Genomic DNA, 21,636 nt, shown 5'->3' with positions numbered 1-21,636 from the left:
AAAATCAAGAGTCAGACACTTAACTGAGCCACCCAAGCACACCAATCTACTGCATTCTTTTTTTTTTTTTTAATTTTTTTTTTCAATGTTTGTTTATTTTTGGGACAGAGAGAGACAGAGCATGAATGGGGGAGGGGCAGAGAGAGAGGGAGACACAGCATCGGAAACAGGCTCCAGGCTCCGAGCCATCAGCCCGGAGCCTGACGCGGGGCTCGAACTCACGGACCGCGAGATCGTGACCTGGCTGAAGTCGGACGCTTAACCGACTGCGCCACCCAGGCGCCCCACCAATCTACTGCATTCTTAAAAGAAATGAATAAGTCATTCATGAATTATATGCTCTCCTATGAGAAGAAGCTCCAACAATAAAGCACTAGATAGTTTAATCTGTAAGATATAACCAATAACTCTAACAGCTACTCATCTATGTACTTAGATATTGTTTGCTTGTCATCAGGAATCTTTAAAAGTAAGTGTGAAACGTAAAGAACTCTCAACCCTTGACTACAAAACACATGTGATAAAAGAAATCTTATAAGTCTCTTTCAATTACAAAACAATGAGTTCTGAAGCATAAAGAACAGGGCTGGGACGTAGGATGATGAGTTCTGTTTGGGACTTAGGAAGTCTGAGGTACCTGTGTCAACCAGATGGAGGAGCCTATTATAAACCCAAATCAAGGGTTTTTACTGATACTGGCTGGATTTGTCTCAAAGACTTGTAGAATGCTGAGCATCAAGGAAAGGTAAACAAATCAGGAAATAGTGTACCTCCTTCCAGAAAAAGCACTATAATTTATATCTAGAATAATGTTTTTAGGGGCACCTGGGTAGCTCAGTCGGTTAAGCATCTGACTTTGGCTCAGGTCATGATCTCGCAGTGCGTGAGTTCGAGCCCTGTGTCAGGTTCTGTGCTGACACCCCAGAGCCTAGAGCCTGCTTTGGATTCTGTGTCTCGCTCTCTCTCTGCCTCTCTCCCGCTTGTGCTCTGTTTCACTCTCTCTCAAAAATAAATAACGTTAAAAAATTTTTTAGAATAATGTTTTTAGTTTTAATTGCTACAAATTAATAAATCTAGGCAGAAGAAGTGTGGATTTTAACAATTACAGTGATCAGAAGTTTATATATGATGACCCAGTATATGTGGGGAAGAAGGAAATCCTTTTCAAACAAGGTAAGAGGGGTTCAATTGCCACAAAATCACAAAGGACACACATTGATTGAATTTGGATTGTTCACTAATTTCTATAATTCCAAAAGTACAAGGAAACTTGACTGAATTATATAGTATGTAACACTTTACAGAAATGATAAGAAACCTATGGAATACAGAGATTCAAGAAGGATTCATTTCATGAATTGATGATAGTCTCATAGCTGATAATTAAACAAAACTAGACATATTCTTGGGATATTCTTTGAAGTCACCGTGTAATAGTGTTTGGAATGTCTCTTCAGGTCATGGCAGAAAATGGTGCTTTTTTTCAAACATCTTCCTTTTAGTCACTGGTTACATTAACACCGAGTGAGGAAAACCGTGACTCTGTATCCACAGGACAACATGAGGTTCTTAATAATGTTTCATCAGTATTTACAACGACAGACAATAGGATGTTTAAATTGTAAGACATTTTTGATTTTTATAAAAAGGAGGACATTTCCGGCTTAGCGTTTTCGTGAGCCGCTAGAGAAATGCTGTTACCTGGCTAAGTTATCCCATTCTGTAGTGAATTTTTCTAAGAACTCTTCAACAACATTCATACGGTCATGATAATCTCTTGTTCTCTGAAGATCTTCTTCCCTTTGCAAGCACAGACTGTTAGCCTGACGGCACAGATCTAACCACTGGTCATTTAAATGGCTTATTTCCTTGTGTTCAGGAGACTCCTGCTTCTTGGTCAACTTATTCACCCTTTCTGTAATTGCGGTCACTGATGCTTGCTTACACTGTAGCTTCTTAACAAAATCCTGAAGGATAACAACAACAAAATAGATTAGATGTAATAAGCCTCCCATGCCCCCAATAAACACAGAGTGACACATAGACATACTATTTGCACACACTTCAAGTAGCTGGAGAAGGTAGAATGAAGGGGTCATGAAGGACAAAGAGGACATCTAAAAATCGTAGCTCTTTATGAATATTTTCAAGTATGTAAGAATCAAAGGGTAACTGTGGTATTTTCCTTTGCTATGTTACTTTGAGAAGTATAAAGAGAAACAGATAAATACTGTAACAATGACTGAAACAATGACTGAAACAATACTGCAGTCATTAAGGGAAAAAAGGCAGTATTTTATCTTTAAGTGCAGCCCTGGTTTTCTAAAAATCTTTTGAGAAAAAAATGTATCTCTATTCTTTTTTTTCTGCATATGCAAACAACGGTCCAGTAGAAAATATAAATGGCTCACTATGACAGACAAAACTAAATCTTAAAGTTTGTCAAAAATCTGGTACAGCTTCTAATCAAGTTAATATACTTTAAATAATTTTCTATTATATTTAAACTATAATATAAGTCCTATTCATATCATATTTCGCATTAATCATATATTAATACATATTTTATAGGTTAGATACATTTAATTAATTGATACATTTACAATCCTACAGCTTTAGCAATATTGTGGCGAAAGGCTAGTAAATAATAAGGCTTCACGTTTGTTTAGTGGCAGAGTCTTCTAGCTCTTTCGGCTAAACCGCAGCTGTTTTGTTCAGAAACGAACTACCTAGTGAACGTCCTTCAATCCAAGTAGCTAACTGTAGCCCTGAGAATATATTTAAATATTTACTTTCTCGTCTGTCCTTTCCTGGCTTCGAATCAAGGTTATTCTGATTCTATCTCCTTCCTTAAATAGCTATACTAATGTTGAAGGAGTGACTGACATAAGCCGGTCATAGGTCATAGTCGCCTTTATCTCCCCTGGACCCCATGAATTCCTACCTTCACTTGGGAAACCATGTTCTGCGCAATGTTTAACTCCAGTTCTGAGTGCCTCTTCTTCATGTTCTGTAGTTGCTGGTCAGCATCTTGGAGGTAAATCCAAAGTTCAGCCTTCATGTGTTTGATCTCTCCCCAGCCCTGAGTTAAGTTCTGGGCCTGGACAAGCCTTTGCTCAATCTTGAGAGAGCACAGAGGCAAAACTTAGCAGCGGTAGAAACATTTAGGTTTAGTCAATCAGAGATACAATTCTTCAGGCTGTCCGTGTACACAGGCCAACAGACACGCACATATGCGTGTGCACGAACACACACACCCACTCCGTCATAAACCCAAAAGGAATTCTTCATTTGCTTCAAGAAAAGTAGGTTTTATGTTAAGATTTTCTGAAGACTTTAAATGTCTAAGACTTATGCCATATGATTTCAATTAGTTGTAAAGCTCTGGAAGTTTTAACAATGTATTAGGTCAAAGCTGTTTTTTTACATTGGGCATTTCAGTAGACATATCTGCTTGACTGACTCATGAATTCGGTCTTGGGGTTAACTAGAAAAGACTTATATTACTCCTGATTGTGCGTTTCTTGATACTTACAAGACACCAAGTAAGTGTTGGATGTATTTTTAGATTGCCTTCACTGACTTTTGAAACTGTATAATTTATTTCAGTAAATAATTTTTTTAATTTTTTCAACATTTATTTATCTTTGAGAAAGAGAGAGAGAGAGAGAGAGAGAGAGAGAGAGAACATGAGTGGGGGAGGGGCAGAGAGACAGGGAGACACAGAATCTGAAGCTGGCTCCAGGCTTTGAGCTGTCAGCACAGAGCCCGATGCGGGGCTCGAACCCACGAACTGTGAGATCAGGACCTGAGCCGAAGTCGGACGCTTAACCGAATGAGCCACCCAGGCGCTCCTCAGTAAATAATGTCTTTAAGAAGATATGTGAATTTTATCATCTTTCATAGGGATTTAAGGAGAGATTTGTTTTGACAATATAAAAGTTAAAAAAAAACACACACGATTCTAATGATTTTAATATCTACATTATTAATTATTTAATTTCTCCCATACTTTTTTCCTTTATATCCTTTCTCTATTCTGTGAATATTTAGTCAATTAAATATCAAACCTGACTCTTTTTTAAGTTTTGTTGTTTTAAACCCAAGCGTGTGGCCTTAACACGTTTAAGGCAGCATTGGCGAACACACGGCTTCCGTGCTGGCACCTGCTGCGGACAAGTACTGCTGACTTCTCACAACGTGTTGTTCTCACAACACGAGCCCAGACACAGCTTCAGAATCCTTCTCAACACCACCCTCAGTCACCGTGAATGGATTAGAAGGGCCTGGACAGATGGCATGCTCTTTCCTATCCGTAATATAAAGCAAGGATCAGGGATCCTTTTCATATTTAGTATTATCTAAAGGAAAAGTTGGAAAAAAAGAAAAGAAAAACAAAAAGGAGTGGAAAAATCAGAAAAGAAGAGAGAATGGTAATTGAGAAAAGAGGAGCGGAAAGAGGCACTAATGATGAGTGGTTCAATGCAACTAAATGTTCCAATTCAGTGGCATCGGTATCCTTGTGCTTACTTTCTGTGACTTAGTTGAAATTCAAATATCTACTTATTATAATGGCTGTAGAATCCAATAGAAAGAATAACCCAAGGAAATATTTTCTTTGACTTCTAACATTGAAGCAAGAGAATATAATAAAACAGACCAATACAATGTGATTTTTAAACATTTTACCATTTGCTCTGTTTCTTGGATGTCTTTTGCTGTGGTTTTCACTGAAGAGCTTGACAAGTCACATGTGGAGCAGAGGAGATCTAAGTAAGTCCTTGCCTGTTCCTGCAAAGCTCTGTAGTGTTTGACCTGGAAACAACCCCAAACTTGTCAGAGTGAAAGAGAAACATGCCATGTTTACAGAGCAAATATTTGTACCATTTGTAGTATCTTGTTGACATTCCAAAAATAACCTTGCTATGCTCAATATTTTCACCCTTGTTATAAATGATGCATATTAGTGATTCGCAGGAAGGAATTCAAAACACACTGGCAGGGATCCAGCTGCCCAGCGGCTGCTTCTCAACGTAATTATGGTCTGGGAAAGAGAACACATAAGAAACTTCTACCGTCTTTCCAGATTCTCTGCTCACATTCTAGCTTGTTTTCCATTTCAGAGGAAGAATCAGTAGCCTACTCTAGCCTGCTTCTTCACATTCTAGAGACAGAAAGAAAAGGTCATCGTGCATTTGTAAACTTCATTCCAGTTTAGTAAAAGTGAAGATGGCTGGGCTTTTTTCCTCTGCATAAACTTCCTGCAGTGGTCTTCCCTTTCCATAGCCCTAAGGAAGGCCTCTCCGGGTGGATCTTTAATCTATACACAGAAACACAGAGAGATGTGTTTCTGTGAAGAGACTCAGAGTCTCTGCAAGCTCTATGTTAGACACTGGGTTTGCAGTACCGAAAACAAAACCCTTGTTTCCATGGAGCTTATGTTCTTATGAGAGAGACAGATAATACGTAAACAAATGAACATGCAATGCGATGTTTGGTAGCAATAAACACATGTAGCAGAGTAAAGGTAGGGAAGTAGGATGAAGAGGTGCTGTTCTTTTGGGGAGTGTACCTCCAAGAGCTCTCTGAGGAATGGAATTGGTTCAGGGAGGGAGCCAGTAATGCCCTGGGGAAAGAACATTGCAGGTGATGAATCCACAGCAAATGCAAAGCCCTGAGGCTGGCGTGGAGTGACCCAGTAGGAGCAAAGGTCAAAGAGGTGGGGGGGGGTGGGGGGGGGAGACCATGGAAGACCTCACAGGGGAGTGGACCCTACAACCTAATTTGTTGGATTTATGCCTCTATGCCTTTTCAACCTCAGAACTATTGACATTTGAAACCAAGTGAATCTCTGCTGTGGGGGCTGCCCTGTTCAGCACAGGGCTCAGCAGTCTCCCTGGCGGGTCCCAACAGCATCCCCAACACTCCCCGTGGTGACAACCAAAACGGTCTCCAGACATGGCCAAATATCCCATGGGGGAAAAAAAATCACCGCTCCTTTCTGTTTACAAATCATGTACATTGCAGTATGACACGTGAATTTCTTCAAAACCTTCAGAAGTAAATATACTTACAATCATCACTACATACGAGGACCCTGGGGCTCAGAAAAATTAAGTGACTTACCCATGGTTACGCTGCTGAGTAGTTATTAAAGTTGATGTCTCAGTTACACTGCCTGTGCTCTTTCTGTTCTATCAGGCTGACCGTCAGTATTGTGTCCATCTTCCTAGCTTAGAACGTGAACTCGACGACAGTGAAGCTCAGATTTTATTTATACTTTTATGCCCTCAGGAGTCAGCACAACTTGGTACATAGTAAATACTTAACACAATTTCACTGAATGAGTGAATCACAGTATGACATAAACTTTCAGGACTCTACTACCTGCTTTACGGCTTCTGCTCTGCTCAGAGGTGGGTGCTGGGTTGGCTTTAAATCTGGTTGGACTGCAGAGAGCCAGGCCTGGCATTGCTGTAGAGTGTCTTGTCGGCTAACATGCTTCTGAAGTTCATGTTCCAAACTCTGATACACCTGAGACGAAACAATCATGGGACGGTTATTAGGATGATCAGGAAATCTCTGTTGATCTCTATAAAGATCACCGGACTCAAATGAAAGACACTGACCGGACCATTTACATGGATTTTATCCACAGGACTCCCCAGTACCATATACACATCTAAGGAGTCTGCTTATGTTCCAAAATATGGCAAAGCTCAATGGCCATCTTTAATTTATCACTTCTCAACCTGCGTGTTATAATATCTTGAGTAGAGGAAGAGAATGTGGGCAGGGCTAATGTAACAGTAGAAATGGGTAGAATACGTGAAACCTTTGAAGTCAATTGTCAAACATAAATCAGAGCTTTTGCAGTCCCTCCCACCACCGCCATCTAATAAATATTGTATGTTTTGTTTAAGCTAGAAACTAAACGTAAAAATAAAACACCGCATCATGAAAAGGCAACCAGTATTTCTCTAACTCAAATACTTCTGCTTTAAGAATATGGTCAAATTGGAACTAAACTGTAACATAGGGAATGGGAAAGTTGGATGCCGTCATTTCATTTTAGAAGTTGTATTCCAGGACAACAATAATCCATAGTAATCCAAACATCTTCTAGTATGTCTACTCAATTCATTAATCCTCAGCCAGCCAACCAATTTCCATTTTATCCATAATGACATACTAAGAAACTATTACGTGTCTCCTTGGAATCAAGGTGAAATATACCTATAATGTTTTTCTGAACAAACTATTCTATTAAAAACAAAGAAGAAAGAAAAGAAAAAAGAAGGAAATGAAGTTAGCATGGCTTTTCTTCTTTTAACACAAGAGAAACAATGAATTCTGCTTTTCTCTGTCATCTGTTAAATTCACCATTTTCATCTGATATTGGAACTGTCTCTTATTTATTCTTATTCTAGCAGAACTAAAAAGAGATAAGGTGTTTAGTTTTCTTTATCATTTTACACACATTAATCACAAGGTTCTGATTATGTTCTTAGAATTTCATCAGTTTTTAAAAATTTATTTTAAAATTATGTGTTTGTCTTTGAAAATTTACCAGTTTTTTTCAATTAAACAATATCCTTAATGTGTAGAAAATGCGTGCTACAAAATCAGTGTTCAAAAAAAATCTCTATTGAAGGATTAAGTAAATCTAACAAATAATTGCAGATGATGACATAGAGGGAAAAAGGGAGTGAAATGAAATAAAACAGCATGGAACTTTCTGGTGTGCAGGGGAGAGGGCCAGAGGGAGAGAGAGACAGAGAGAGAGAGAGGGAGAGAATTCTAAGCAGACTCCTGAGGCTCAGCACAGAGCCTGACGTGGGCTTAATCTCATGACCCTGAGGTCATGACCTGAGTCAAAATCAAGAGTTGGATGCTTAACCAACTGAGTCCTAGCCACTCCTTTCTTAATTTTTTGAATGTGAGTTTTTCAAGTCCAGTGAGTCAACTAATGTCACCTAGAATCTTTTTTTAATCATGATGAAGACAGAGCATTCTTCCCATGTCACGTGTATACCTCCAGTTTTTACTGGCTAGCCCACTAACAAAAATAATGGACGTTTTGCCATGCCACTTAAAAATTCTGAAATGATAAAACGCAATTCATTGATTTTAACTAATTTTTGTTAGAAGAGTGATTCTTATCCATCTTAGACTATTTCTATAACATTAAGAATTCCATTAAGAACACCCATTAAGGGGCGCCTGGGTGGCTCAGTCGGTTAAGCGTCCGACTTTGGCTCAGGTCATGATCTCACGGTCTGTGGGTTCGAGCCCCACGTCGGGCTCTGTGCTGACCACTCAGAGCCTGGAGCCTGTTTCGGATTCTGTGTCTCCCTCTCTCTCTGACCCTCCCCCGTTCATGCTCTCTCTCTGTCTCAAAAATAAATAAACGTTTAAAAAAAAATTAAAAAAAAAAGAACACCCATTAAGTTATGTCTCAAGTTTGATACTAACTCCTTTATTCAATTTCTTTTTTTTAAGTTTATTTATTTATTTTTGTGAGAGAGAGAGCAGGGAAGAGACAGAGACAGAGGGAGAGAGACAGAATGAGTGGGGGAGGGGCAGAGAGAGAGGGAGAAAGAGAATCCCAAGCAGGCTCCATGCTCAGTGAGGATCCCAATGTGGGGCTTGATCCCACAACCATGAGACCATGACCTGAGCCAATGTCAAGAGTCAAATGCTTAACCGACTTAGCCACACAGGCACCCCTATCCAATTTCTTTCTTTTTTTTTAATGTTTATTTTTGAGAGACAGTGTGAGCCAGGGAGGGGCAGAGAGAGAGAGAGAGGGGGAGACACAGAATCCAAAACAGGCTCCAGGCTCTCAGCTGTCAGCACAGAGCCCGACGCGGGGCTCGAACTCACAAACTGTGAGATCATGACCTGAGCCGAAGTTGGATGCTTAACCGACTGAGCCACCCAGGCCCCCCTCCCCTATCCAAGTTCTACATGATTTCATAGAAATGTTGAATTGGACTAGAACCTAGAGTTAAACAGAAAACAATTATTGTGAAAAGTACAGAATAAACTTACTTTGGTGTTAGAGAATAAATGGCAAATTATAAGTATTGATAGTGTGCAAATCAAAAGAAAACAAAATTTTTAAAAATTTTCACAATCAATCTATGAAATAAAGGGATTGGGAAAACTGAGTATCTTCACATCGATCAAATGTGTGATATGTGATTGTGTGTCCACACAGAGGCTATGAAACCTATCGTCCTATTTCCTATCTGGAAATGCAACAAAGTTATCCTGAAGACTGAAGATCAACGTTATTTTTTTATTTTAATATTTTTTTTTAACGTTTATTTATTTTTGGGACAGAGAGAGACAGAGCATGAACGAGGGAGGGGCAGAGAGAGAGGGAGACACAGAATCGGAAACAGGCTCCAGGCTCCGAGCCATCAGCCCAGAGCCCGACGCGGGGCTCGAACTCACGGACCGCGAGATCGTGACCTGGCTGAAGTCGGACGCTTAACCGACTGCGCCACCCAGGCGCCCCGATCAACGTTATTTTTTAAAAGCTCTAGATTATACAGACTTCCTCTTTAATTCATTGTCATTCTAGAATATTCTAGGGGTACTCACCCTCTGAGCTGTACTGCAGACAGCTGAGTAACTGTCCTTAGTGCCCTGCAGGTGAGCGTACACATTTTGTTTTAGTTTTGCTTGAAGGTGGTCTGCACACTGGCTGATCAAATTGTCGCCTTTACTTTTAAGGTTGTTCAAACGGTCTTCAAAACCTGCAATTTCTTCCATCATTGCCTGCAAAAATGGAAAAAAACACAGAGTTCTCATAATTTCACCTTCAGTTTTTAAATAACCAATTTATCAAAAAAGTTTAAAATCAATCATTTCCCTGTTTAACGATGTTTTTGAAAGACTTTCGCATGTTGCCTTGGTGACCAGATTCACAAACAAACAAACAAAAAATCTGTTTTTAACGATACTCTCATGGGGAGAGGTAATCAGTTTAATAGATTACGTTATATAGGGATGATGCAGTAACCGTTAAGACGAGAGTGAATTCATGGATGACCTCAGTTATACAGTTACAGAGATATCTGTTCCATGGTATTATTATCAGCAAAATGGGTGTCCATACATTTTGCAGCTCTATAAATTATAACTCAGGTATAATTTACATCTAAAATAACCCAATTACTACTTAATCTAATTTACTAATATCTAATTAATAATATAATATCTACGATATAATAATTGACTACCTTATTAGTAATTTATAGTTATATAATACCTAACTTACATTACATAGTATTTATACTAATAGAAATAATATTTACCATGCACCATTTATTAAGTACCTGGTATAGTCTAGGAACTATATATATCCCTAATAAGTGTATATTATCATCATCATTTTACAGCTAAGGAGATTGAAGCACAGAGAGGTTATATAACATGCTCCAAGTCAAATCATCAGTAAATGGCAGGGCCCCAGGCTCTGGACCCCACTCTGCCTGACTCCAGCTTGTACACACCCCATCCCCATACGTGGTCTCCAGTGAGCATTTTCACAGATCCCTTACAGAGGGGGAACCAACTTTTTCAAATCAGGTTTTAATTTCCTTACGGCGATACAATACTAGTGACAAGTGGCACATTCCAACACCAGGTTTCCTGGGTTGACACGTCGATATACTTAAGAGAAACTCTAATGGGATCTCAGCAGCCCACAGTCCACCATGTTCTGAACTGGTGCTGGGTTAATGGTTATCGCATACACACCATATCGAAAAGAACCGTTTGTCTTTGAGTTGTTCTAGAACCACTGCACCATGAGGTTATTGAGGGCATTTCCTCGGTGCCTAGTAGAATATATTGTGTACTTGTTTTTCTATTCTTATTTGCTACATAAAATTTCCTCCTCAATATAAGGCATCCTGCAGCCTGAAGAGGTTAACTGGCTTTCTTAAGACACACTAGATATTGAGCACATTGTGACTAAAATTCAGTTTCCCATTAAGGTCACCAAAGTTGCTCCATAAAATTGTGACTGCATGACATCTGTCATCTGGCACATATAATTACTACCAATACATAATAATAAAGGTCAGAACAGTGCATATCAGTAACCGTGCTTCGTGGTTTACAAAATGCTTTCGTGTACATCATCTCCTGTAATGACCATGACACCACAACAGCTCCGTGACCGGGCTGGTATCTTTATTGCCCTTTAGAGAACAGCAAAAGGAGGAGTCTCAGAGAGGTTAAGTTCCCCTGGCTAGGAAGAACAGAGTCTGGCCAGGATCCAGGCACCTTATGATTACTATTCCTGTACCCTATCTTTGGCCACACTTTTCTAAAATAAAGCTAATATCTTCCTTTGATAAATTACTTTAGAAAGATTAAATTCTTCGGGGGGCTGGGGGGAAACTATTAGCTGGGAAAAACACCACGATGTGTCTAGAAGTTGAAAGCCAGGATTGAACTGTTGTCGCTTCACTTAAATACTGAATTCCACTGTTCTCAGTTATCAGATGTTCTTGAAACTCAGACCTGATTCTTTAAGTACAGTTGTTATGATCCAGAGATGTGTGCTCACACTCTTTCTCTCTCTCTCTCTCTCTCTCTCTCTCTCACACACACACACACACACACAAGAGCACAGCTGTTAAAGCCACCCTGCATTCTTCAGCGCTTTAGAGACAGGCGTACCTTGTGGTGAGCCAGTTGCTGGGTAATTGTCTCTAGACTGCTTGTCTCCATGAGGTCAGGCGCCACCAGTCGGCCTGACATCTGTAGCAGCCACTTTTCTACTTCTTGGAGCTCACTGTTATAATCTTCATGGTCTTTGACTTTCGTCTCAAGACTGCAGACGTGCTCCTGTAAAGCCAGGCACACATTGGAGATGAACTTCAAGGCAAAAATCTACTCTTGACTGCCTTATATTTTTTAAAACCCAGTGCAACTCATACGGTAAGTACAGTTACATATTTCAAAAAATTACTAGGAGCAGAAAAAACACAAAGAATCATCATACAACTTAAAATCCCCATCTGAGGGGCACCTGAGTGTCTGAGTCAGTTGAGTGTCTGATTCTTGATTTCGGCTCAGGTCATGATCTACGGTTTCTGGGATCAAGCCCTGAGTCGGGCTCTGAGCTGACAGGGCGGAGCCTGCTTGGGATTCTCTCTTTCTCTCTCTTTCTGCCCCTACTCACCCCCAAAATAAATAAATGAACTTTAAAAATAAATAAAATAAATCCCTATCTGGATAAAAGGAAAAAGCCTGACTCATACGAGCCCTTAATATTCTGAGAAATAAAGTCAAAACTCCTTTTTGGCAAATAAGCACATTTTTACTTATTTTAAAAAAGTTTTTTAAATATTTATTTTTGAGAGACAGAGAGAGAGGGAGAGCATGAGCAGGGGAGGGGCAGAGAGAGAAGGAGAGACAGAATCCAAAGCAGGCTCCAGGTTCCCAGCTGTCAGCACAGAGCCTGCCGTGGGGCTCAAACTCACGAACCGCGAAATCATGACCTGAGCTGAAGTTGGACGCTTAACCGACTGAGCCACCCAGGTGCCCCAGTCACATTTTCATTGAATTTCTGGTTTCACCTTACCTTTCCCGCACCACAGAGGTCCTGGTAATCACTTTGAAGTTTATCCATTTTGTCCTTTAAAGTGACATCCTGCACCAACTCCAAGAGAGCTTCACCTTTCTCTCTCACTGATTTTATTGATGGTTCATGGGACAGCACCATTTGTTGAAGTGACTTGAATGACAAAGGAAAAAAAAAAAGCCAGCTCATCTATGTGATCAAAGTAAATATATACATATGTCTGTGCCGTGTGTGAGACTATCTACCTCAAATAAAGATCTCATAGATATTTTATAAATCAATAAGTGTGAAACATTACAGAATAATCTTTATGATTAATAAAGTTTTAAAATACAGAATAAAAGTAACACATCACATAGCCATACACATGTGGAGAGGGATGTATGGAAAAGACGTACCCTTGGCTAAATTTAACATAGTTCATATTTCTGTTTTCCACCTCATTTCTTCCACTGGAGGAAAAAAAAAAACTCAATACAAAAGGCAGCGAGGTGTTATCATTTGACTGTGAATTCATGCAATTAATTGCAGCTTGAGCTAGATGTGAAGTTAGAGGGATGGATTCCAGCAACTACATTGCTATAACAGGCTAAACGTGCTATTTAAATATATCAAGAACTCAGTGAGGGGGAGGGAGGAAAACCGGTTGTGATGCTTAGGTGGCATTTTCAAAGGCACACTGTTACCCTTGGCAGAAAAACCCAGGACGGGAATAGACATATGGCTGGAGGATGAAACGCTTCGGAAAGGAAAAGCTGTGAGGCAAGCCACCACACTGTAACTCTTAAAAACTGTTGCCAAATAATTTGGGTCAAATGTATTCCACACATATTATTCTACATATAAGCCTCAATGAACTGTTTCAACATTTGAGCAGGTGAAATACCTATATCTATCTATATGTCATGTATAGCTGTATCCATATCACCACTTATTCTTTCAAAAATTAAGTTCTAAAATGTGAAGCTTCCGGTGGTTAATTAGAATTTATTTTCTTACAAACTTGGTATCTCATTCTCAGTTTACCACAGATCAGCTTATAGGCATTGGGTACCACAACATGAAGGAAAGACTCCATACAAAAGAGATAAAATTCATACATATGAGGTCCTGACGCTAGGAAGATTTACCTCGGGTACCCATATACCTGAATCAGACTATCAGAAAAGATCGCCATTTACTGATACAATCTGAGTATCAAGCAGGTATGATTCCCGAATGGAGAACTAAGCCTGATGTACCACATCTAGCCAAATAAATCTGCATCACTCACTGCCAGTAGAACAGACATGTTAAGGACATTTTCCAGCACCCACGAAGGGTGACACACACCAGGAATCATGTTCCTCCACCCAGTCCTACAGGCATGACCTCCCCGAGCATTTGTCAATGAGGAACGACATCCTACCTTATATTTAGATAACTGAGCTTTTTTCTCATATAATTCCATTTTGGGTTCTTCAGGAGTGTGTAGAATTTCTTGGTATTCTGATATCCACTGAGTTAGTGCTTTGTATTTATCCGAGAACTCCTTTGCTAACAGAAGGCCCTTTTCCAGAGTCATGTGCTCTTTCCGGACGGTGCTGGTCAGTTCCTTCAACTGCTCCACATGCTCATGGATGTCTTTCCTTAACATCTCTGCCTCGCCATCCTCCAAGTATTTAAGAGCCCTCTCTCCTTTCTCTCGGGCTGATTTCAGCAAACTGTGGCCTTTGTCCATGTCTTTTAGCAAACCCTGAGGAAGAGAGGGAGCAGGAAGCAAATTATTTCTTTCCTTTTAAAGAAAAGGCTTTCAAGTTCCATTCTCGAGTTTCCCCTTAAAATACACTGCTGAAGTTTTGTAACCCGACGTGACCTGCCACGAATCAGAGTCCTCTTTTCCTTACTTCAATATAGGTTTTAACAAGTCTTGAACAATATATTATTTCCAAATCAGAGACTTAAAGCAACAACAACAAAAATAAAAACCTGACCTTCTTCTCATCCTCAGTAGTATTCCTAAAGATCTGAGTAAAAACTCTTTTGTTAATACGTGGTGCCATGAATTTGAGATAATTTTTTTTAAATTAAGCATCAAACTGGAATTCAGACCTGAGCAACAAGTCTGAGTCATTCAGGTGAAATCACATCACAAATCAACGAAAGCCAACTTTTGGCCTTACAGAGATTACAACATAATATTTGGAGGGAAGCGTGAGCCACAGACCATCACTCCTCTTGGGGAACAGGATGAGCACACATGCTCCCAATACCTGTGCGGGGGAAAGGGCCAACAGGGTGCAAGAACTGAGGTTGGGAGACAAGTCCAACGTATGCCCGCCTACCTCCAACGTCTTCATTTTTTTCCCCATCGTCGCTTTATCTACTCTGTCAATTTTGGTGGCCACGTTCTTGAAGTTTTTATGAGTGGAGCTGTACCAATCAGAATAGGAACTTAGGGATAATTCTGATTCCTCCAAACTCTGGATCTCTTCCTCCAGGAATTGTATCTGTTCCTTTAAAAGGAAAAACAGAATTGGACAGGAAATTAGAGACCTGTACCAGGCCCTTTCTTGATAAATGTGTGTCTTCACCAGAAGTTGAAGGAAGGGAGAACATTTCTGCCTGTGAAATGTGCTGGCCGGTCGTGAGCCGCTGGTGGTGCACTCACCAGCACTTGGAGAAGAAGGGCCTGGTATCTGGAAGTGAGCTGGGTGGCCTGACAGCCCATGCTGCTGCTCACATGGTTCTCGTCCAGCATCTCCTGAGCTCTGGCGCCCACATCCTCAACTTCATCTTTGTACGCGATGACTTCCTCGTGCCACTTCTGAAACGATGTAAATGTTGCAGGAACCGGGTCAATCTCAAGCATTAGGGTGTAAGACAAATGCATGTATCTTCATAATAGGAAATGATGTCAGTGTATGTTCAGAATATATTTATTCTGCGACACAACTTTGAAAATATACTATATGTCCCTTATGAAAAATAATATAAAAACTATACCCTTCTTATTCGGGCACTTTTCTGTATATATTACACTTCAGTATAAGAAAAAAATATATATAAAATCATCACTAATATATAAAATGATTCTAGTGTATGTTTAGAATATATTTATTCTGAGATATAATTTTGAAAATGTGTCATATATAACCTTCATGAAAAATTGTATTATAATAGCACGATAAAAACCATACTCTTTATGAGTTTGAATACTTTATGTATTAGACTGGCTCAAAACTTTTTTTTTTTTAATTTTTTTTAACGTTTATTTATTTTTGATACAGAGAGAGACAGAGCATGAACGGGGGAGAGTCAGAGAGAGAGAGGGAGACACAGAATCGGAAGCAGGCTCCAGGCTCTGAGCCATCAGCCCAGAGCCCGATGCAGGGCTCGAACTCATGGACCGCGAGATCGTGACCTGAGCTGAAGTCGGACGCTTAACTGACTGAGCCACCCAGGCGCCCCAAAACTTTTTTTTTTTTAAAAAGACAGAGTCACATATATTTTTATGTCTTCTGTTGTCTGTTCTGTTGTAGATAAATTTTAAACTGGATGAATAACGATAAGAAATTCCAAAGGCCTAAGTATTATTTTGATCATGCCTACTGAATTTGCATAAAAGTTAGAATAAAACTAATTACCAAGTATTATTTCAATGCACTACATTAGAGCAATTTCAAATCATAGCCATAAACTTAAATGATTTCAATACTATCATTCATATATCTTGACGAAGCAAGGTAATAGGGTATGGGAAGAAAATACAAACTATTTCATTAAATTATATTTTATTAAAGACTAATTTAGGATTCTATTGAGCATTTGCTGTTAGAAAAATGTTCCATAAAGTAATCCATTTTTGTAAGCAGAAAGAGATTTTGCAAAATTTAAACCTTGGACAAAAGTTACTGAATATTTTAAAGAAACACGCTACGCAAGGTCATTGCTACTTTGACAAAGACCAAGAACTGATAGACTTTGTACCTTCATCTGATGTAACTGTATCTCCTTGGCTGCCCGGTTAGACTGACGTCCAGTCCTGAGACTCACTTTGTCCTCCAGTGTTTTGAGCCACTCGTCTACTTGCTGATACTTTTGTTCCATCAGCCTCAGTTTGTTGACCACATTGTTGAACTGAGTCCGGGTCTCAGACAGTCTCTGCTGGTAAGCCTGCCAGTCCTGCCGGAGGGATTCTAAAGCCCGGTCTTCTGTCTGAGGGATGCCGGATGGGATCACTTCCTCCCTGGTGTGTAGCACCGAATTCAACAGCACCTGCCCCTCAGCGCAGTGCACCTGTAGCTCCTGTGGGGGAAACGTGTGGCTGTCACACCTCATTCATATTTTACACCTGCACAAGTTATCATGTCTCACCCAAGTCAACAGTGCCAGCTTGAACTTCACATTAGAAAATCATTATTTTATTCTCGATCTTATAAGAAATGTGCACCTAACACTGAACCTCATTTCTCAAGTCAGAAGACTCAGAAGTATTTCCAGTAAAATAATCCTAATGCACAAATACACAAATTTACACACACGTATACTCCAACATTTGTCTTCACCGTCTTAGAAAGTTTCTGAAATTTGGCTTTTCAGCTTCCAGGCAAAAATACCTGTGATTAAAGCGGTTTTATTTAAAAGAATAACCAAATCTTCTTACGGCTCATAAACTACAAAAAGGCCTAAGGCTTCTTGCTTTGACATTAATGGGGTCAGTCTATACTGTGGCTGAGAAAGGAACCATGCACCCTTTGTTTTGCTAGGAGAGATCCTTTGCCAGAGCTATTCTAGGGAACGTGATGGTCAAGAGAAGTTGGATCTGGAGAGTACAGGGCATACAAACCTGGGAGGCCAATCTTCATAACTGCCTCGTAGCTGCTCGCAGGTACAAAATACCTTTTCTTCCACCAGAGCATAAGCCCCAAAGATTTACCCTACAAATTTGGTATGAACCAAGCCTTAAAGAGCAAACACTACTTTTTATAGAAAGAAAATCTCATCTCCTTAAGGAGGTTGGCAAAAGAATGTTACATACTTGTATTTCTAATGTATAAGGAATCTATACTGTTACTTGATCTGATCATCTAAAATTGAAAGGAACCCAGTGAAATCTCATTAAGAATGTTAGAAGTACCAACATGTTTAGTTAAAATACATAGTATTTTTTAAATCTTCAATATAAGTTCAAGCCATTTGAAATTGAGCTGACCATCTTTTTAATCTACAAAGATAGCCATGTCATGTGGTTCAAACAAATGGACACTTTTTTTCTTAGCTACGATGCCACTCTAAGAATGTTGTAATGTGAATGTTTTATAAGTGGAAAAGAACAAGATATATGGTGAAATACTAATCAAAATGTCCACCAACAGAAATTTTATTCCAAAATTCATCATTTTTTAAAAAACTTAACTTTGTATAATACTTTCTCTTAATTGAGGATTGGCAAACTTTTTTTTTTTTTATAAAGAACACAATAGTAAACATTTAGGCTTTGCAGGCCATACAGTCTCTGCTGTAACTACTTACCTCTGCCACTGCAGCACAAAAGTATCCATAAATGATACATAAGTGAATGGGTAAGGCTGTGTTCCAATAAAACTTTATTTAAAATGTAAGTATCACGGCCATAGGTTGTAGCTTACTGGTCCTTGCCCTAAATTTATTAATCTTCCCACTATATCACTTTTTCCATATTTTATAACAGTTTTCTTTATCATACGAATCATCACTATGTTGGGTAAATTCTTATATATCCCATGTTTCAAGTATTTATTTATTCTGAAGGAAAAATACGGTTCAATATTTTACAAATCCATATGTGCGATGACCCATATGAAGCCTTCAGTTTATAGAAAATAACTTGTAAATGTGGCCCAGACAGCTGGCCACACCACCATGCGTACTGTAGGACCTCAGGACGCTGAGGAAGTTCTGCCACGCAGATGAAATATCACGGTTCTCCATCAGCTATTTCCACCACTAACGTCTCTTCTCCTTCTTAAGATTTGTGGCAACTCGAAATAAGACAACGTAAAAACCAACATGTGGAGAGAAAAGAGGTACCCAGTTCAGGCCGTGCTACCACTGACTGAAGTGAAACATTTTCCTCCAAACAGAACAAGAGAAACATCTGCTGGTGACAAGTGACTTATTTGTCCCAGGTCCCAAACAGAAGGCTAGAGAGCTTGGTGTGTGCTTGCCAAGAATTTGAAGTGAAGTGCTGAGAGGGGTCATTTAGCAAAAACAAAGCCAACCCTACTAGAGGAAATGACAACGGCTACACGTGGCAGACCAGAGTACTTATTATTTTGAAAGAGAATCGATTAGATCCTTAAATAAGCTAATGAAATTAGGACCCTTTTAACGTCTCCCTCATAGGTATTTCATGAATGGAGCATCATTTAAATGAGTTTTGCTCCCATCTCATTTAACCCTTCCTTCGGACAGCTCTGTGGAGGACCCTGAATGGGAGAGGTTCTCTCTTGCCCCAAGTCATCCAGTGTGAGGTCCCACACCAAGGATTAGAGTCCAAACTTTCTAATCTCAGACTTGTGCTCCTGCCATCATACACTCCCCAGGACTTAAGTGAAATAGCCAGAAATTTTACATGCCAGTGATAACCTCCGAGACCCTGTTGTTTTCCCTTTGTGCAAGCTATAGGTACCTCTTGCCCAATCTGGAACCGGTTCAGGGTTCCAGAGCTGATAGCCACTAGGGCTGATACTATGTCAATAAATTCCAACACACAGCTGGTGGCACATGCATTTGTCTCACCGGCCTTTCTCCATTCTCTACTCTGTGTGCCTCGTGGTCCCTTCCAGGGCCACCTCCTAACCCCTCCCTATCTCTCTAGGTAAAATTGCGGGGCTCTCTTTGATGTTCCTATAAGATCCCTTGAACCAGTCTATTCTTTATGACATTGTTCATTTTTCATTTCATGATTCACTATTTCTCACTAAAGTGCAAGTTCCTTGAGGGCAGGAATCATATTTTAATCATCTTTATGTGCAGTAGCCAGGAAAGCATCTGCACAGCATTAGGTATCCAATAGATGCTGACCGAGTAAATAAATAAATGAGTTAGGGCCACTTTCCCCACTAGGTCTTTCATCTCGCCCTGCATTGCAGCCTGCCTGCCTGAGCTAATTCTCCTTCAGCAGTGTGGGAGCTTTCGGCTGAAACTAAATGGTGCCATCAGTTTGACTTCGAGGAATGTCATGTTCTACCGACTCCTGCTGCTAGGCTCCAGTTACAATTCATCCTTTAGGGAGCAACAGGCAGGTGGGCCAGTCAACACCATCAACTAGACCATTAGCCATTGCTGACAGCGGCCACCTTAGTAGCTGACCAGATTCCTCAAGTCCCAGTCCTGCTCTGTCTAAATTGTCCACCTGAGGATCTCAAATAGCATATACGACTGAGATCCCAGAATGCTGTAACTCAGGATCTCCCTTAATGGCTATCAGCTCTTTACAGGATTCAAGGTCCTATTAACTTCCCATTGCTTAAAATAATAATTCTATATTCAGGATGAAAATTCCTGCAAGATGAAGTAGACTTTACCTGAAGATCCCGCAATGTTGTCTCATGAGTGTGAGCATCACCTTCAAGAACTGAATACCGGTCAAGCTTTTCTTGTTCTTGTCCCAGCCAAACTTCAAATGCCTTTAGGTCTCTCTGATACTCTTGGTGCAGGCGAACTAGTTTTTCCGACTTGGTTACTGCTTCCTGTGATGAGCATTTAAGATGGTTAAGATAGGAATACATTACCACATGCAGTGTTGACGTAGTATAAGAATTCACTTTTGGAATTTCAGGAAGACATGATTATTAAATCACTGGCATACGATTTCCTAGAAGAATGAAACTTTAGCTTTAAGTAAAAAATACAAACACATAATATCAGGATGAAAAGGGGTCTTGAGGATTATTTAGTGGAATTAACTATCGATCTCTGAATTCCTTATGAAATGTAACATGGGTTTGCCAAACACTGAATGAATCTTACTTGTCATAAGAAGACACTTTTGCTAATGAAGAAAACTGAAATTCTTATATTGTGCCTTAAGTGAGGATTGGGACTCGTGTGGATTTAATTTTCCATGTTCTTTGTCTAATGAAGTAAGATGTGCTTGAAAGTTATTATTTTCTTTGTGAGACCTAAATGCAGAACGATAAATATTACTGGTGATTATTTACTGCTTCAGAAAACTCTCATCACCAGACATATGAAAACACTTATAAATCTTCACTGTGATGCTATCCAAATTTTTTCTTATGTTGGTTAATTGCTGGGAATTTTTATCGAGAATCATTTTCCTTCTGCAACTTTCATGTACTAACACCAAATGACGGTTTTTGTTTGTTTCTGCCAATGTTCAAAGTACTAACATTCATTTGTTCTTTGTGCTTTCACAAAGCATCATTCCAGAAAGTAAAGGAGTCTTTAAGTAGGCATAGGTCTAAACCCTCCTATTTCAGTGCACCTGCGTGGAACACGGGTAGCAATACCTTGGCCCTCTCTGTGATTGCTCTGTATCGCTCCTGAAGATCCTGGAACTCTAACTGGGTGACATAGTGCTCTGTCATGCCAGCCCCTTTGAGTTCAATGGCCTCCAGCAAGCTGCTGTAACTCAGCACTTCTTCACTTAGTAACTAGAGAACATTTAAAGGAAAAGAAAGAGTTACCAAGTATACCGACACATCAGTAACACTGCTGAAATTAAGACAATTTAACTGTGTTGTTGACAAGTGACCTCAGGTTTTCTATCTACAGACAGGTAGCTCGATAGATCCATCCGTCTATACGTGTGTATAAAGCGTGTGTGTAAGTATATTTGATATCTGGCTCAGAACTCGCTCTGAGAGATTGATCCCAATCGACTTTGGCATCTTAAACTTGATTTGTCCAAAAATGGTCTCCTGATCTCCACTCCATTCCCATACCTTCCCAGGCCCCACCAACCCCCAAATCCCCTTCTCCTTCAGTCTTCTCTCAGATAGTAAATGCCACCACATCCCATCCAGATGGCCATCTCA

The 21,636-nt window shown here is 39.8% G+C and overlaps 1 protein-coding gene across 2 annotated transcripts in view; it reads right to left on the bottom strand.

Annotated features, from left to right (window-relative positions):
• Nucleotides 1-21,636, bottom strand: part of SYNE1 (spectrin repeat containing nuclear envelope protein 1) — a 473,246-nt gene that overhangs the window by 192,094 nt on the left and 259,516 nt on the right. For both annotated transcript variants that reach the window (XM_047102923.1, XM_047102922.1), the window contains 13 exons: nt 21,109-21,252; nt 20,161-20,325; nt 16,580-16,897; nt 15,261-15,416; nt 14,935-15,105; nt 14,019-14,345; nt 12,611-12,763; nt 11,704-11,871; nt 9,613-9,789; nt 6,388-6,534; nt 4,690-4,815; nt 2,945-3,121; nt 1,702-1,967 (listed from right to left, as the gene is read on the bottom strand). In XM_047102923.1, coding sequence (XP_046958879.1) covers nt 1,702-1,967; nt 2,945-3,121; nt 4,690-4,815; nt 6,388-6,534; nt 9,613-9,789; nt 11,704-11,871; nt 12,611-12,763; nt 14,019-14,345; nt 14,935-15,105; nt 15,261-15,416; nt 16,580-16,897; nt 20,161-20,325; nt 21,109-21,252 — 2,495 coding nt within the window. The remainder of the gene's footprint in view (nt 1-1,701; nt 1,968-2,944; nt 3,122-4,689; nt 4,816-6,387; nt 6,535-9,612; nt 9,790-11,703; nt 11,872-12,610; nt 12,764-14,018; nt 14,346-14,934; nt 15,106-15,260; nt 15,417-16,579; nt 16,898-20,160; nt 20,326-21,108; nt 21,253-21,636) is intronic.

This window comes from Lynx rufus, unplaced genomic scaffold (genome assembly GCF_022079265.1).
Source record: "Lynx rufus isolate CCGP_SWC_20201006 ecotype Redwood Valley unplaced genomic scaffold, mLynRuf1.p SCAF_6, whole genome shotgun sequence".
NCBI lineage: Eukaryota > Metazoa > Chordata > Mammalia > Carnivora > Felidae > Lynx > Lynx rufus.
The sequence above is the reverse complement of the archived record's forward strand: the minus strand, read 5'-3'. Positions and strand labels throughout refer to the sequence as shown.